At 30.1% G+C, this 14,915-nt stretch overlaps 2 protein-coding genes across 2 annotated transcripts; both read right to left on the reverse strand.

Annotated features, from left to right (window-relative positions):
- Nucleotides 1-337: 337 nt before the first annotated feature.
- Nucleotides 338-7,265, reverse strand: LOC126668173 (tRNA (guanine(37)-N1)-methyltransferase 1). Its single transcript, XM_050361385.1, has 9 exons — nt 7,254-7,265; nt 5,489-6,499; nt 4,679-4,777; nt 3,765-3,884; nt 3,513-3,679; nt 2,889-2,959; nt 2,419-2,561; nt 716-943; nt 338-560 (listed from the first exon to the last, which is right to left on the reverse strand). Exons 1-9 carry the CDS (start codon nt 7,263-7,265, stop codon nt 417-419), a joined length of 1,995 nt encoding a protein of 664 aa, XP_050217342.1. The 3' UTR covers nt 338-416.
- Nucleotides 7,266-8,846: 1,581 nt separating this feature from the next.
- LOC126667444 (uncharacterized) lies at nt 8,847-10,227 on the reverse strand. The gene is made up of 2 exons (XM_050360417.2): nt 9,798-10,227; nt 8,847-9,634 (listed from the first exon to the last, which is right to left on the reverse strand). The coding sequence occupies exons 1-2, from the start codon at nt 10,101-10,103 to the stop codon at nt 9,089-9,091; spliced, it is 852 nt and encodes a 283-aa protein (XP_050216374.1). The 5' UTR covers nt 10,104-10,227; the 3' UTR covers nt 8,847-9,088.
- Nucleotides 10,228-14,915: the final 4,688 nt, after the last annotated feature.

Below are 14,915 nucleotides of genomic sequence, written 5' to 3' on the forward strand. Positions count from 1 at the left end.
CCTGAAATTTATACTTCCTGGTTTTAAAATGATGATTTTTATTATCATTTAAGGTGTTCTAAGTTTAAAATAAAAATATGTTTACAAGTCATTTATTTACATATCAAAATACCTTTATTTATTTATTTATTTATCATGATATTATCAATAAAATTCAAATTGTTACTTTCTATATATATACAGTTTATTATTTTGAACCCTACTAAGTAATTAGAATAATAATAATAATGTCTGAAATTAGCAAATTTTCTGAATCAGTTATAGAAAAAAACACACAGTTATGGGACCCAACCCAGCAATAAGATATTGTAAAATAACTTGCTCAGAGCAAGACATATACTAGCAAAGTGATCAAAAATTAATTGAATCGATGATATAAATATGGAAGAAAACTGATATACAACTTTGAGGTTGATCTATTTATTTAACTTGGTCTTTCCAAATGCTACACTCTCAGGAACCCTAAATGATGCACATAACATCCATTTTCCCGGAGCAACTAGACGTACCCGACGCATTTCTACGTTCACGGCTACCTCCGCTAAGGCAATCCTTATCCGCTGCATTTTACATATTTTAAGAAACGAATTAGCATGGTAACCAGAGTATACAATAGATCAGACACAATGCGTGTTAATAATAAGTCTAGCATGTGATGATGGTGAAATAATGTAAAAGAGTTTAATATTTCCTTGAAGAATATTTGGCAACAGACCTCATGAAAGTCGAATTCTGGATCTCGAGCTTTGGAGAACCCATAAACATGGATCATTGGTAAAGCATTTATTTCTCGTTTGTTGGGTTTATCTTTGAATATTTCCCTGAACGCATCTAGATATTCTACTGCATCATTAGGCAAATTCATAACCACCTGTGTGATGGTCTGAGCTCTGTCACTTGAGAATATAGCATCAATGAATCTCCTTCCATCCATATTAAAAACCTACATAATTCATAAATAAATATCATTAATTTAGAGCACATTCGAGGAACTAATTCTACCCGTAATACCGAATAGATGCATATGAAAAATTATCTCAAGAATTTTATTCCCACACCAGAACACTATGCAACTGCGACTAAGCTCATTATCTACACACCTCTTGAGATAATTCGTGATCATCTATTTGAAGCACAATGGAGATGGTAAAAGTTGATTCCAGCGTAGACCATCTCCAAGGGGAGTCATCAAAATGGGAATTGATGACTTCCCATCTCCAAGGGAGTCACCAAAATGCATTTTGATGACTCCCTCACACTCTCTTTCATCAAAAATGGTGAAGGAATTTTTCCTTCACCATTTCACTTTTTGAATATAATAATGTGGTTAATTTACACTTTAGTACATATAAATAATAGTTGTATTTAATTAATTACTTATTTATTAAATAATTTAACGAGACAATGATATAAAAATATTACATGAATAATTTTATAAAATAATAACATAAACATCTTACATTAATAATTTTACGAGACAATTAAAAAAATATTACATAATTAATTTTAGTTTTTATGTTGAGTTAATTTAAATAAATTAATGTAATGTTTATTTTAGTTTTTTATTGTGTTAATTTAAATAAATTAATGTAATTTTCATTTTAAATAATTTTAATATAAATTAAATTTTATAAGATATTCATAATTAAAAAAATTAATAGCAATTTATTTTTAAAAATATGAATAATATTATAATTCGGACGAATATGAGCATAAATAAGTTTGTGGGTGTAATTGGTAAAAAGTGTATAAAATGTTAAGAATTAAAAATGATTATTATATTAAAAAGTAAAAAAATAGGTTTTTTGGTGAAGAATTTGGTGATGACCATTGGAGTGAATTTGGTGAAAATTCACCAAATTGAAAAATGGTGAGGGAAAAATGGTGACTTCCCTTGGAGATGCCCTAAGCAATAATAACAACTAATGCCTAGACAAACTTATCTTACTAAAATTTCACTCGCATCAGAATACCGAGCATCAGCAGCTAAACTTCTATTTCTATTCTTCTATCACTATATTGCAAGATAATTAATTTGAAGAACGTTGATTCCAGGGTAAAATATAATTGCAATTAAATGCCTTAACAGAATTAACCTCTCATATCAGAACAATGTGCAACACAGCAACTAAAATTCTCTATCTCGGCTGATGCTAATTTAAAATGTAATCAGAATAAAAAAAATCCTATACTCTAAAGTTATGTTCAAGAGTTCATCCACACATTTCATGTATCATTCATCCATGAACTGTTAATATATGAGAAAAAAGAAAAAGATTAACACAAAATGTGGGAGGGTGATAACATCAAGTAGCAATGAAACACTATGTTTTCTCAGTTGCATAAAACTTTTAATAATATACCTAACAGTCGAAAGTAACTGTCACAAACTATTATTCAAATATAAGATGACCATACCTTAATCTTCTTCTCAAGCTTGTTTAAGACACTATTTCTCTCCAAATAATCTACAGCAAAAGGGTTCAAATCATTGGCATATACACGCTTTACTATTTTTGCGGCGGATAGAGCTATTGGGCCAACACCAGAGAAAACATCACCTATCAAACCAAAAGAAATGAAACAACTCTGCACATCAATAGAACCACGGCCCAAATAAGATGCATGGCTTTGGAGCATAACTTTGAAAAGGTTTTCCAAATGACATTGGCATTATAAAAACAGAGCACATGTCCTCCTCTCAAGGGAGGTTTCCATTATTTAAGACTCTTGCCTTTCAACTTTTGATAATGTTTCATATCTGAAACTGAAAGAAATTAACATGAAAGCCTCTAAACAAACAATTACAGGTAGGTGCTTGACTTTAATGTTTATACTTTATATGTATATATTACGAAAACAAATGAGATAAAAAAATTAAAACTTACAAACAACATCATTGCGCGTAAAACCATTCAGAAGCCTTTGTCTTTCAGTTGCAAGCCTTGAATTCCAATACCTGTAAGGAACAAACTGTAAGCTCTCGGTAAACTTTAATCCGTTTTTTATCTGTAAGTCCACCCAAGACTCCACATGCAAAATGCACCAGATTATTCCAATGCATACACAATCATGCAAAATTGAGAAAGTCAGAATTATATAAAATTACTGAATACAGAAGGAAGCAGAGAAATGTCAGCTGACTGCAAGAGAATTAACTAAAGCAATTGGGAGGCCTATGGCGTAGGGAACTAGAGATACCTATAGGGTAGTTAAAGCACTCAGATTTGTAGGTTATGCTTTCTAATAAAGGTATTACAACCTAATAATTATAAGTACCAGTGATTGGTTCTTTCAACGCATGGACATCAAATGAATGCTAGCAACTTCACGGTATCAAATAACAAAGAAAATAGACTGATAGTGAATCGTAACTGCAAAACATCAACAAAGAGATGCATTTAGGAGAGTAAACCAAACAAGATAGAAAGAAGCAGCATTGCCAATTTAATTCTAACCATAACATAAAGTGACCAAACATCTTAAAAGTTCAGTTGGATGAGTAAACATACACCGTTGATAAATCCACATGAAATCGTAGTCCGTTCTCAACTACCATGGTCACCAGGGAGTGATTTCCTGCTAAAACCTCAAGCTGCATCGTTCTGTAGTCATTATGTATGGCATCAATCTTATTTACAACGGTTTTTATCTTGGGCTTATTTTTATCCAGGACTACCTGCAAAGAGATGAATACATTTATAAAAAAATTGTGGGGTAAAACGTCAAGATAGTACAAACTAGAAGCTTCCAAAAATAAGCACCTTCGCTATAAGCTTCTTGTATGGCATATGCTCATCTCGCAAGTTCAAGTGTGCAATATGCCCAACTGTCTCAAAAGCTGATGGAATAATTGCACCTTTTGGCAGCATGGCCTCCAAGACCTGAAGAAATAGTAGCTATAAGATTTCACAAGTTATGTTGCAACCTCTCAGCATTTCTCAGTAAAACATGAACCTCTAGTGTATTCGCGTAAGCGGGATGCCTTGTCAACAAACTACATGACAATAACATTATAAATAATAAGAGCATAAGCACACGGCTAGAGTTGAAAAGGGTTTAGCTTATAAAAGCATAATTCCAGTTCAAGAACTTCATTAACCATAGCAGTTTCCCAACTCTACTTGGTTTTGAATCAGCTAAATCTCGAGTTTGACATGCTTAAGGGTGATTGCTTAAGTCTGATTCATTTAACATCATAATTCAACACCCCAATATCCATGTAAGACAACAAATATCGCACAAAAAAAACAACATTTTGATAAAAAAAGTTACTAGAAATACAATAGGTTAAGGATTGTTAGAATATAAGTTAAATAATAAAATAATCCATACAAAGTACCAGTCTCAGATTTACTATAAAGCAGTTTGAGATCCTACATCATAATGAGGATATATATGACCAACCCTAAATTGAGGTGTTCACTTGATTTATTGATAACTCGGTCCATTTTAAGGCATGGAAAAGGACATGAATTTAAGGAAATCTCAAGTCTCGAAGAAAGTTAAGAAACCCTACAAAACTATATTTGAATGAAAATATAATTCTATCTTACCAGTCTTCTGGGTTCGAAAACCTGAGAGTAGCTCTTCTAGAATAGAGATATAGTTCACCATTTAATCAAAAGGACACGACATACAAATAAAATATAATAATTGCAAATTTGATGAAATTTACCTCATTCATCTGCCAATAATCATAAAACAAAGTCAACTTGCATCTAACAAGCTCAAAAGTAGAAGTGGGATTTTCTTTCATGGCTTCTTGTAAAGCAACCTGAAAAACGGTACAAATACATTACATTTGACATCATATAAAAAATGATGGCTAGTAAAATGAAGTATCACAATTAAAAGAATCTACAAACACGTCGATATTGTGGTCTCGAGCCAAGTCATTCCGATGCGTCATTCTCTTAAACCAATGACAATGGCGTTTTATTTTTATTATATGAAAGATTTGCTTTCAAGTATCATGTGGTTATTAAACTCTCAGTCTCTCACATATTGCTTCCACATAACTTATTTATGCAACATGGCAACACCTTAATACTGAAATGCTATTTAAGTGTTGTTATTTTGAGCCTGACAATACTTTTTTTTTTAATTCAGAACTTACTTCACCAGCAACAAAATGTGATGGGTGATTTAAACAACTATCTCTGTACTCCTACCGCCACTCGGGCTACATACATAGTAAGACATGAATCATTTTAAGATTAAGCATAATTATCACTGACCTCAGCTAAATGCAAACAGGGTAGAGCAACACAGATACTAATCAAAATAGACAAAAACCAACTAACTATTCTATAGTTATGAAATAGAAATCAACCATACAAAGCAAGCAGAACCATATTCTTGAATCATGATCACTATAAACAATATGCAATATAAGGGGCAAAATAAGAAGCAAATAGTAAATGCTACGAAGGGAAAAATATGTGAAATTGACTCACAAAGCCTGAAAACAATTCAGATTAGCAACCTTGATAGCTTGAGGCAAATCCTCCATTCTCTTATCTGCATACCTCTCATCCAAAAGCAACAATCTCGTCGAACCTCTCCACTTCCTCCTCCCTTCAAACTCATCCCCCAATAAACGTTTCCAATCATCTCTCCCCTCATCCTCCTCCACAACTTCCACAGAAGCAAATTCATCCTTCGCATTTCTCTTCTTAATTCCCTCACTCCCTCCTCCCTCCTTTTTCTTCCGCTTCGGCGGCCGCGAAATCTTAGCTAAATTCCTAAACTTCAAAAACCCTCTAGAATTAAACTCATTAGCCAACTTCTCCCTATACAAAACAGGACTTAGTTGCTCCCCATCCCCTTCTGCTCTCCCATAAATCCTCCTATCCAACACATCAATTTTCTCCTCTTCTTCACTGCCACTACTATCATCTCCCAACAAAGAAACAATCCCATCATCAACCTCATCACCAGAAACTCTAGCAATGTTCCGAACCCGCGGGCAGTTCAACAAATGGCCACGGATTCTACTCTCCAAAGCAAAACAATCCTTAGCAGGAACTCTAAGTGCAGCTACATCAAATACCCTTATGAAATTTTCCTCATTTATAACACAATCATCATCAAAGATTGTTTCTTTTCTCTCTTCTGGGTGTTTTTCATCTCCATTAAGGAGTTTTGGGTTCAACTGGGGTTGAGGGTATTTGCCTTTTGAAAGAGAGGGGCCATAAAGGAAGGCTTTTGGGGAAATGGTGGGTTGATGTGCAGGTAAGGTGGTAGAAGTTAGAGTAGAGAAAAGAGAAATAATGGTGAGCTTTGAGAGATGGGGTTTTGGGGACAGAAATAATTGGGTGGTGGTGGTTGGGGAGATAATTGTGAGAGGGAGAAGAAACTTGGTTACCATTTGTTCATTCCCAGTGAGAAAGACAAGGGTTTTATCTATTTTGCTAAGAGGGTTCAAAGGGACCAGGAAGTGGTAGTACTTGGTTAAGACATCTTCAAATACATCAAAAGATTGTGAATTCGATCCCTACCTCGAAAACTAACTAACAAACTGAGATTTTAAAAATTACTGCAACAAAATAATACAATTTGAATATTATTATAAAAATTAAAAAAATTAAATATAATTGCAATAATTAATAATGGTGTGGGTTTTTTTTCCATTAAACTTTTTATAAATCAAACATAATCTAAAAAGAAATGAAACGACAATCTATTATAAATTATAGGCTTAAATGCATCAGAAATTATAAACTTTCGCGTGTTTTTGGTATTTAACATGAATTTTTAATTTTAGCATATTTAACGTGAACTTTCTGTAATTATGTATCACGTTTGCATTTTTTTATTTAAACCGGTAGCGTTTTATATCTAAAACAGTGCCGTTTTTCGTTTTACATCAAAAACGGCGCCATTTTACACTTAAAACGGTGTCAGTGTCCTTGTCGTAATATTTTGGAAGTTCATGTATTTGTATGTCAAAATCATTAGTTCATGTTAAATACTAAAAACACGCGAAAATTGGTGATTTTTTTATGTATTTAAGCCTAAATTATATGATTTTTACGTCTAAATAGTAGAGTTTTTCAGAACGAAGTCCAAAGTAAAGAGATGGCGATCCTTAGTTGTTTCTCGAATGCTGTTTTTCTTTTCAGATTATATAATAGGGAATTTTCTTATTCAAATTTGAATTTCTTTTGGAATCCTTATTATATTTTGTTCTCCAAATTTTGATTTGTATCTTTGACCTCTTTTCTTAATCGTAACCTCTAATATCTCACCCAGTGCTTCATTTTTGTGCGAAAATTTTAAAAAAGGAAAATCAGAATTTTTTTTATTAAATTCTGGATTGACTCATGAGATAGAGTCAAAATACGTTAATTTTGCATGTTTTACAAATAGGCTTAATTACTTAAAAACCACCCACCTTGAACTTTTTTTTCGTTTATACCATGACCTAAAAAAAAGTTCATTTATACCCTGAAGCATGTGTTTATGTTTCACCTCTACCCCGAGACACTAAATTAACCTCTTTTCATTTTTAAAAAAGTTCAAAATAGTCCTTCATTTAGAGAAAAAATCATTTCTAATTAATCTCTAATTAGCTTAGGTCAAAAATGAAGAACTATTTTAAACTTTTTTCTTAATGAAAAGAGGTTAATTTAGTGTCTCGGGGTAGAGATGAAACATAAATACATACGTCAGGGTATAAATGAATTTTTTCTAGGTCAGGGTATAAACGAAAAAAAATTCAAGGTGAGTGGTTTTTAAGTAATTAAGCCTTACAAATATAATTGGATAAGTTTTTACTACACCTTTTGACTTTTAATATATTTCTATCCATAAAAAAAAGTTTATGTCCCTAAAGTAACAAAGATAATACTATAACAATCATCATGTTAAGGCAGTGATCCTACCTACTCGGCTTATTACGGTTCCATTTGGCATTTCTGGCACCACTGCCTGCTGCAAATTCTACAATCCGGCATTTTAAGCTTTCTAATCTTGTTTTTTCGTTTTTAATGTTATTTGCACAATTAACCCTTTTAAGAACCAAATCAATTAAGATTATGTGTATCGAAATTGGGTTTGTACCACATTGCTAAATTCTCATTTTGTATGTATATAAATGGATCACGTTTAGCCTTTGGAAGAAAAAAAAATATATAAATGGATCACACACCTATTAAGCTAATTTTTGAAGATGATTTCTCCCTCCAATCACCGATTACTTTTAGTTATTTTCTAATTTTCTCAGTAGTATTTTTAAAAAATATATCCCTCTGCTTTCACCGGCTAGATAGCATAGACACTTCATTTAATCAACGTGTCCCGTTCCAGACACTTGACGTTTCAGACAAATAATTTCATTCTTTTATATAAAAAAACCTTAAAAAAATACCGTTCCACCATGTTCAAGTGTCCCATTTTTCCGTGTCCGTGTCCGTGCTACCTAACTCGCTAGCCATTTTATTTCTTCTACCTCATTTCTTCATTATTTTAATTATAACAGTACTGATCGCAGTGGCCGAACCACTCACAGGTGGATCCATAAGAACACCCTGATCGGAAAATGATCAGAAACTCAATTTTTTTTAAAAGTTTCAATTTTAACTCCTGCCTTAATTAAAAATAAAGAAATGGCCGATTAGAATTTTCTCCCTATAATTACCCTAAAAATATTTCATGTACGCCACTACTGGTCGCACCAAATTGATGAAATAAATTCAAAATGCTTGATGGCCTTGTAAGAAATTAACAAAATACACTAATGATCTCAGAATTCCAAATTAAACAGAAAAATAGAACTTCAATGCAGTCAATAATTTCTTCATGTGGTATAATTGTCATTCACTTGACATAACAATTATTACAATGCAAAAATTGCAAAAAAAGAAAAATTAAACAATAATAGAGGGCTAGCTGTATAAATTACTACAAACTAGCCCTCCAAATTACATTCACAACCCATAAAATCTTGCAGAAATTCGTATTTACACTTAAAGCATGCTGCAACATAAACTAAAAAAAATAAAACACTCTCCAATTTGGCAGAATTCTCGAATTAATTTAAATAAATTTAGTTACCTCTATTGTTTAAATAAATACTTATTTGTCAAAGAAGACGATTACGGTTTCTCTCCAAAAACCCTTCCATGATGATCTTCTTCTTGTTCTCTTCCATCTCCGGCGAATCGCCATGAATCTTACTAATCTTAAGCGATTTCCTACCGGAAATACTGCTCCAATTCGGAACGAAAAACAGCCATGTCGAAGTACATAAAATAGCAAATATTTTACCCCATAATACCAAAACCAAAAGTGTTACGAGAAGCAAGAACAACCCGGTATTTGATCCGTAATGACCCTTTCCGTCTTCTTGAATCATAGTTTCTTGTTTCTTCTTATTATTCTCCCCTATCGGATTAAACGACCCGAACCAAGTTCCCTTTTCGACGAATCGGGTTGAACTGTTGATCGAAGAAGCAGTTGAATTAACGGAAGATGACATGGTTGAAGCAACACTTGTTCCATCAAAAAATTTCTTTTGCTGCAGTAATTTTTCTTTTACTAAGTTCAAATCCTTATCAACTTTAGATAATGTTTCTCCATTTGAATGCTTCTTCTTCTTCATTGATGTTCTTCTCTTAATCTTCTTCGCCTGAAAACATCACAAAAAATTCACATTTCAGACTCCCAAAATACCTAAAAACGTAAGAATTCTAAAAACGTAAGATAACATTGCAAAAATTTCACATCACAGTAATAAGTGAACAAAGTAAACGACGTAATAATAAAAAAATGAAATATATTATACTACGAACCAGCGATGTCTCGAAGAAAACCGCCTTAACTACACGTAAAAACCGCCGTTTACTCTTCTTTTTCGGGTGATTAGCGGCGGAGTCAGTAAACTCCGGAGCCGAATAAACACGGGGGAAAATAACATCATCTTTACGTTCCATATCAAAAAATTTAAAAACTGAATTTGAAGAAGTGCCACCCTTAGGATTGGCAAATAAATCTTCGACAACCACGGGCTTTAAACATAAAAAAAGATTAATATTATTTGAATTAGATTTCTTGAAGATGTGAGGATGATGGTGGGGTGGTGGTTTTGTAGAGTGCATGGCGAGTGATAAATGGATGGTTGAGGAGTGTGTGGTGATGGCGAGGATTTAGGGAGCGTTTGTGGGGTGAGAAAATTGTGGTGGAATCTGAGAAAGCAAGGGAAAATGAAAGAGTGGTTTAGATATTAATTAGTATAATCCTTAATTATAAATTTAAGCAGCCTTAAAAAGACGGTTTTTAGCGGCCGTTGGCGATTTTTGCCGCTTTGTAATCTCCGTTATTTTAATGTTAAAACGAGCGAGTAAATTAATGTTTACTATAATTAATAGATTATGGATATTATTGGGGATAATTTTACATCTCACTTACTAAACGTTAATATTATAGTTAAAACTAAAAATATACTAGTGTCTATTAATGATTTAGTGAAGGGGTTTTTGTTTTAAAAAAGTTAATTACAGGAAGTGAGTAAAGTATAAAAAGAAATGGCATTTTGCCGTTTTTATTAAATTATCTAAAACACTGTAATTTATAATTTAAATTGAAGCAAGTATATGTTTCACATTCGTCGAAAAAAAAAGTATATGTTTCACATATTTTAAAAATTTATTTGAAAAAGTATTTTAAACTTTTAAAAAATTACTTTTTCTATTTTACTATTTAAACTTATTTACCTATTTTTATTTTTTATTTACAAATTTATTGAAAATATGAGAGTCGTAGTTTAGAGGGGTAGCAAGTGATGGTCCGGCAGCGGCCGATCGCTGAAAATTTAGCCGGCTAGCGGGATCATGATGATATGTTGATCACTTGACTGTTGATTGTTTGACCGGTTAACAGTTGATTTTTTTACTGTGCAACAAATATTAACATTTGTTATATACATTTATTAAAATAATTTGTGTTGTAAATCGATTTTTAAATAATTAATCATCTTTCAAAAAATTAAATTACATGCATTTTCAATATTCATTTGAGCAAAGGTTTGAGTTATTTTAGTAATATTTAGTTTTTTTTACAACAAATTGAATTTTTATATAACAAAATTAATTTTCCAAAAATTATAATTTAATTTTAAAATTCTAAGCCTTGCATGAATGTCATTTACACTTCACACTTGTATGCTTTGGATTTTTAAATTTTGTTCTAGTCAAATGTGAGGAAGGATAAAATAAAATTTAACTATGATATTAGTTACAATTTTTAGATGTTCCAGTCAATTATCTGATTTTCGGAAGTTTTAAATCAGGAACAAAATTTTAAAATAATCTAAGAGTGGCAAAAAAAAATTATAAATATATTTATAAATTATTCATTTTAAATTTGTAGGCTACATCTTTACACTTTATTATGATTAAAAGTAAATAGATAAAAAGTAAACAAAAAATATATCTTTTAGATAAAGATGAAAAAAATATGATTTTAAAACATATTTTTAAAATTAAAAGATTTTTTAAATAATTTTTTTAGTTATTCCTTAAATTAATTATATATGATCTAAAGTTAAACCTCAAAAAAGATTAAATCGCTATTCGAACTAAGGGTTCTTGAGATCTATGGATTGAATTAAATTTATAAATTTCATTGTTTGGATTAAATATAAAATTTATGAATTTATTGGGATATATTTAAAGTATTTAAAATATAACACAACCCATCGCTAATTAAAAATGACGAATTTCAAGTTTTTTATATTGGAGGTGAGAAATTATTGGATTTTTGAGGATGAAGTATTATTACAATCGAGATTCTCATGAAATTTTTTCACACCAAACGATAGAATTTTTTAAAATTTATAAATTTTATTTGTTTAAAACTCTTCGATCTAAATGGCGTCTAAAGATATATTTTTAGAAATAAAACAAGCAGTAAAACAAATATTATTAGTCGATCTAATATGCCAATTTGACACGTTTTAGCATTGTCCATTTACTTAATTTAGATTCCACTTCTATTTTCTTCACTGATAATGAATATTTCTAGGCATAAAATTGAAACTTGTATTCTTTTATTTTCCTTATTCAAAGGTTAGACAAAAATAAAAATATTCCTTTAATTGGTAAATTCAAACAATCAGAAAACATAATATAATAAATTATCACCAAGATCAAACCATTAACCAAATAATAATGCATGGCTAAAATACAATTATTTTGCAAAGGTAATCATATTATTAATTGTTTATGTTACTTATAAGTAAAACGGATTCTTTACACAACCAATTTTGATTTTCTGTATGAAAAGTATAGATATATTTTTCAACAAATTTGAGTAAAGTCATTCCGTAACAAAAGGATGAATACTGCAGAATTAGCCATCGATAAAGGCTTTTTTAGCCATTAGATAGACCATTCCATTACATTTCTGATCTACATATTGAAATATATTTTTCGAAAATCAGAAAATTAGATTGAAAATGTCTTCTAATACTACACAACCAAATTAGTTATTACTTATATTGATTGATATGTATCTGTTTAAACAAAATATCATATAGATTTAAAATTGTTGGTACGAGCAGTTGAATAATTTACTCCTCAATCTATGCCAAGAAGGAGCTAAAGAGGAAATACAATGTGATTAAAAATAAAAAAAGAATAGTCAAAGACAGCGTAAAATGATTTCTAAAAAAAGTAAAAAGATTAAAAAAGACAATCTGATGGAGCAATACAATTAAAATTTAAAAAATTCTGGATAAATAAATAGATTATCAAAGACAATTGATGGTTGGCAGTTAAAGAGCGACGATCTACTTAATACAGATATCTAAAAAATATTCATGAATGTAAAACAAAAGTTGATACGAAGACAATACTTTAAACTCGTTATATATAGAAAATAAATAAATTAAAATATATTGAAAGTTGATTTTTTATTATTATAATAGGAAGGAATGACTAGAACTTGTGCACTTAAATTGAAATACAATAATTCTACCACTTAAGGTTATCTATGAGGACATTTTATAATTTTGTTAAAAATTACAAGTGTGGAGATAGAAAATAACTAATTCATTTAATTGCATTTATTTTATTATATTTATTGAAATATGTTTTGGACAATAAATATATTTAGGATTTGGTATTTTAAATCAATATTTTTATTTCTGTTCTAGCAATTGAATCATACCCTTATATATATTGGCATGATATGGTCAAAAGAGCTGGTATTTTTTTTAGGGTTAATTTCATAAACAATCACGATTTTTATGCGAAATTTTATTTTAATCACGACCTTTAAAAGTTATCTTATAAAACCATAACCTTTTATTTTGTTTCAAATCTATCATTTTAATGTATTTTTGTTGACTAAGTTTTTCACTAAACCATTAGTGAAAAACTCAAATTATAAATCGACACCAAATTTTATTATCTTTCAATTAGAATATGTAGGATTAATAATTTTTAGTCATAAAAAATATACCGAATTTTATTTTAGTGATAGATTTAAAACAAAATATAAGGTCGTGCCTTTAAATGCCAGCTTTCAAAGGTTGTGATTAAAATAAAACTCTGTGTAAAAAGTTGAATTAACCCTTTTTATCATCCAAGAAGGAGAATTTTTAGAAGCATTTGTAAAAAATCGATCCCACTATTTAAAAAAAAAATATATGTCCGAGCACATTCATTTAAGCTTTAAATTGAAAAGGACTATATTTTTTTTTTCAAAGATTTAATCCATTGTATACGAGCCTAAATTTAATTGCCCTTTTATTTGTACAATATTAATAGTAAACAGATATTCTTTCTAACACTAAACTATTAATTAAAACTTATTTAATAAGAATAAATCTTTCTTTTTATTCCGATTTAAAAAAAATAGATAAGATGTAACGTAATATGAAAATAAAAAAATAAAAAAATTTATTATGATAAACTTTTCCAATTGAATTTAGACAAAAAAATATATATTTTTTGCCGTACTGTATTGTCAAACATAAAAATTCTATGCTTGAACTTTTCCTCTCTTATAAATTGAAGAAGAAAAGCAGGGAATTTGTCAAAATAAATTTAGAAGTGTTCCTGTCGCTTTTCATTGATTGGAAATCCATAATTTTACATCTACAAAGATGGGTTTTTGTCTGATTAAATTTATCTTCTAGCCTTCTACTATGAAGCGTTGACATTCAAAGCATTATAATATTTAAAATAAACTTACAAAATAAAAATGTAATACTAACAAAGAAGATACATAGTTGTTTCATAGATCATCAATAAAAATTTCTTCTTCCCAAGTCAACTCGTTTGAAACAAAGAATCTGTCTATTTTGTTAGATGATTTCAACGTTTTGAAAGATCGAAATTTTCTTTTTTATTATAGTATAAAAGAAAAAAGAAATATAGATAGCGATGTAATATTAATAAAATTAGTTTGTCTATATTCTATGGATTTTTTTTGTTCATTGTATATAAATTTAATTGGATTGGGATTCTCTCAAGTTCATTTGAACTTGAGGGGGTCATGTTCACGATCTATACCGTTCATTACAAAATGAACAGTGTAGATTAATTTGATTAAAATTATGCTTTTTTGATCTACACCGTTCATTTTATAATGAACAGTATAAATCGTGAACATGACCCCCTCAAGTTTAAAATGAACTTGAGGGAATCCCAATCCAATTTAATTTTCTTTAATTCATAACGAATATATAAAGCATAAGGCAAAGGGCTTAAAAATGACCCTCATATTTTCCCTCAAACTCTTAAGGCCTCTTTATGTTTTTTTGAAACTTAATTATGACCCTCATGTTAACGAAAACTAAAATCCGCATCTTCTCTAAAAACATGAAAAGTCACAATTAAGCCTCACGGGGAGTGCAAATTTAGGTTTTGTGAATATGAGGGTCACAATTGAGTCTCAAAAAACAT

This window comes from Mercurialis annua, linkage group LG2, assembly GCF_937616625.2.
Source record: "Mercurialis annua linkage group LG2, ddMerAnnu1.2, whole genome shotgun sequence".
Classification (NCBI taxonomy): Eukaryota; Viridiplantae; Streptophyta; class Magnoliopsida; order Malpighiales; family Euphorbiaceae; genus Mercurialis; species Mercurialis annua.

Bases quoted from the DNA above. Each gene is read 5' to 3' on its own strand.
- LOC126667444 (XM_050360417.2), bottom strand. From the start codon at position 10,103: ATGCACTCTACAAAACCACCACCCCACCATCATCCTCACATCTTCAAG. The intron at 9,635-9,797 runs GTTCGTAGTATA...TGATGTTTTCAG, and splicing joins TTTTCTTCGAGACATCGCTG to GCGAAGAAGATTAAGAGAAG.
- LOC126668173 (XM_050361385.1), bottom strand. The intron at 4,778-5,488 runs GTTGCTAATCTG...ACCGTTTTTCAG, and splicing joins ATTTGCCTCAAGCTATCAAG to GTTGCTTTACAAGAAGCCAT. The intron at 944-2,418 runs GTATGGTCATCT...TGAATTATGTAG, and splicing joins AGCTTGAGAAGAAGATTAAG to GTTTTTAATATGGATGGAAG.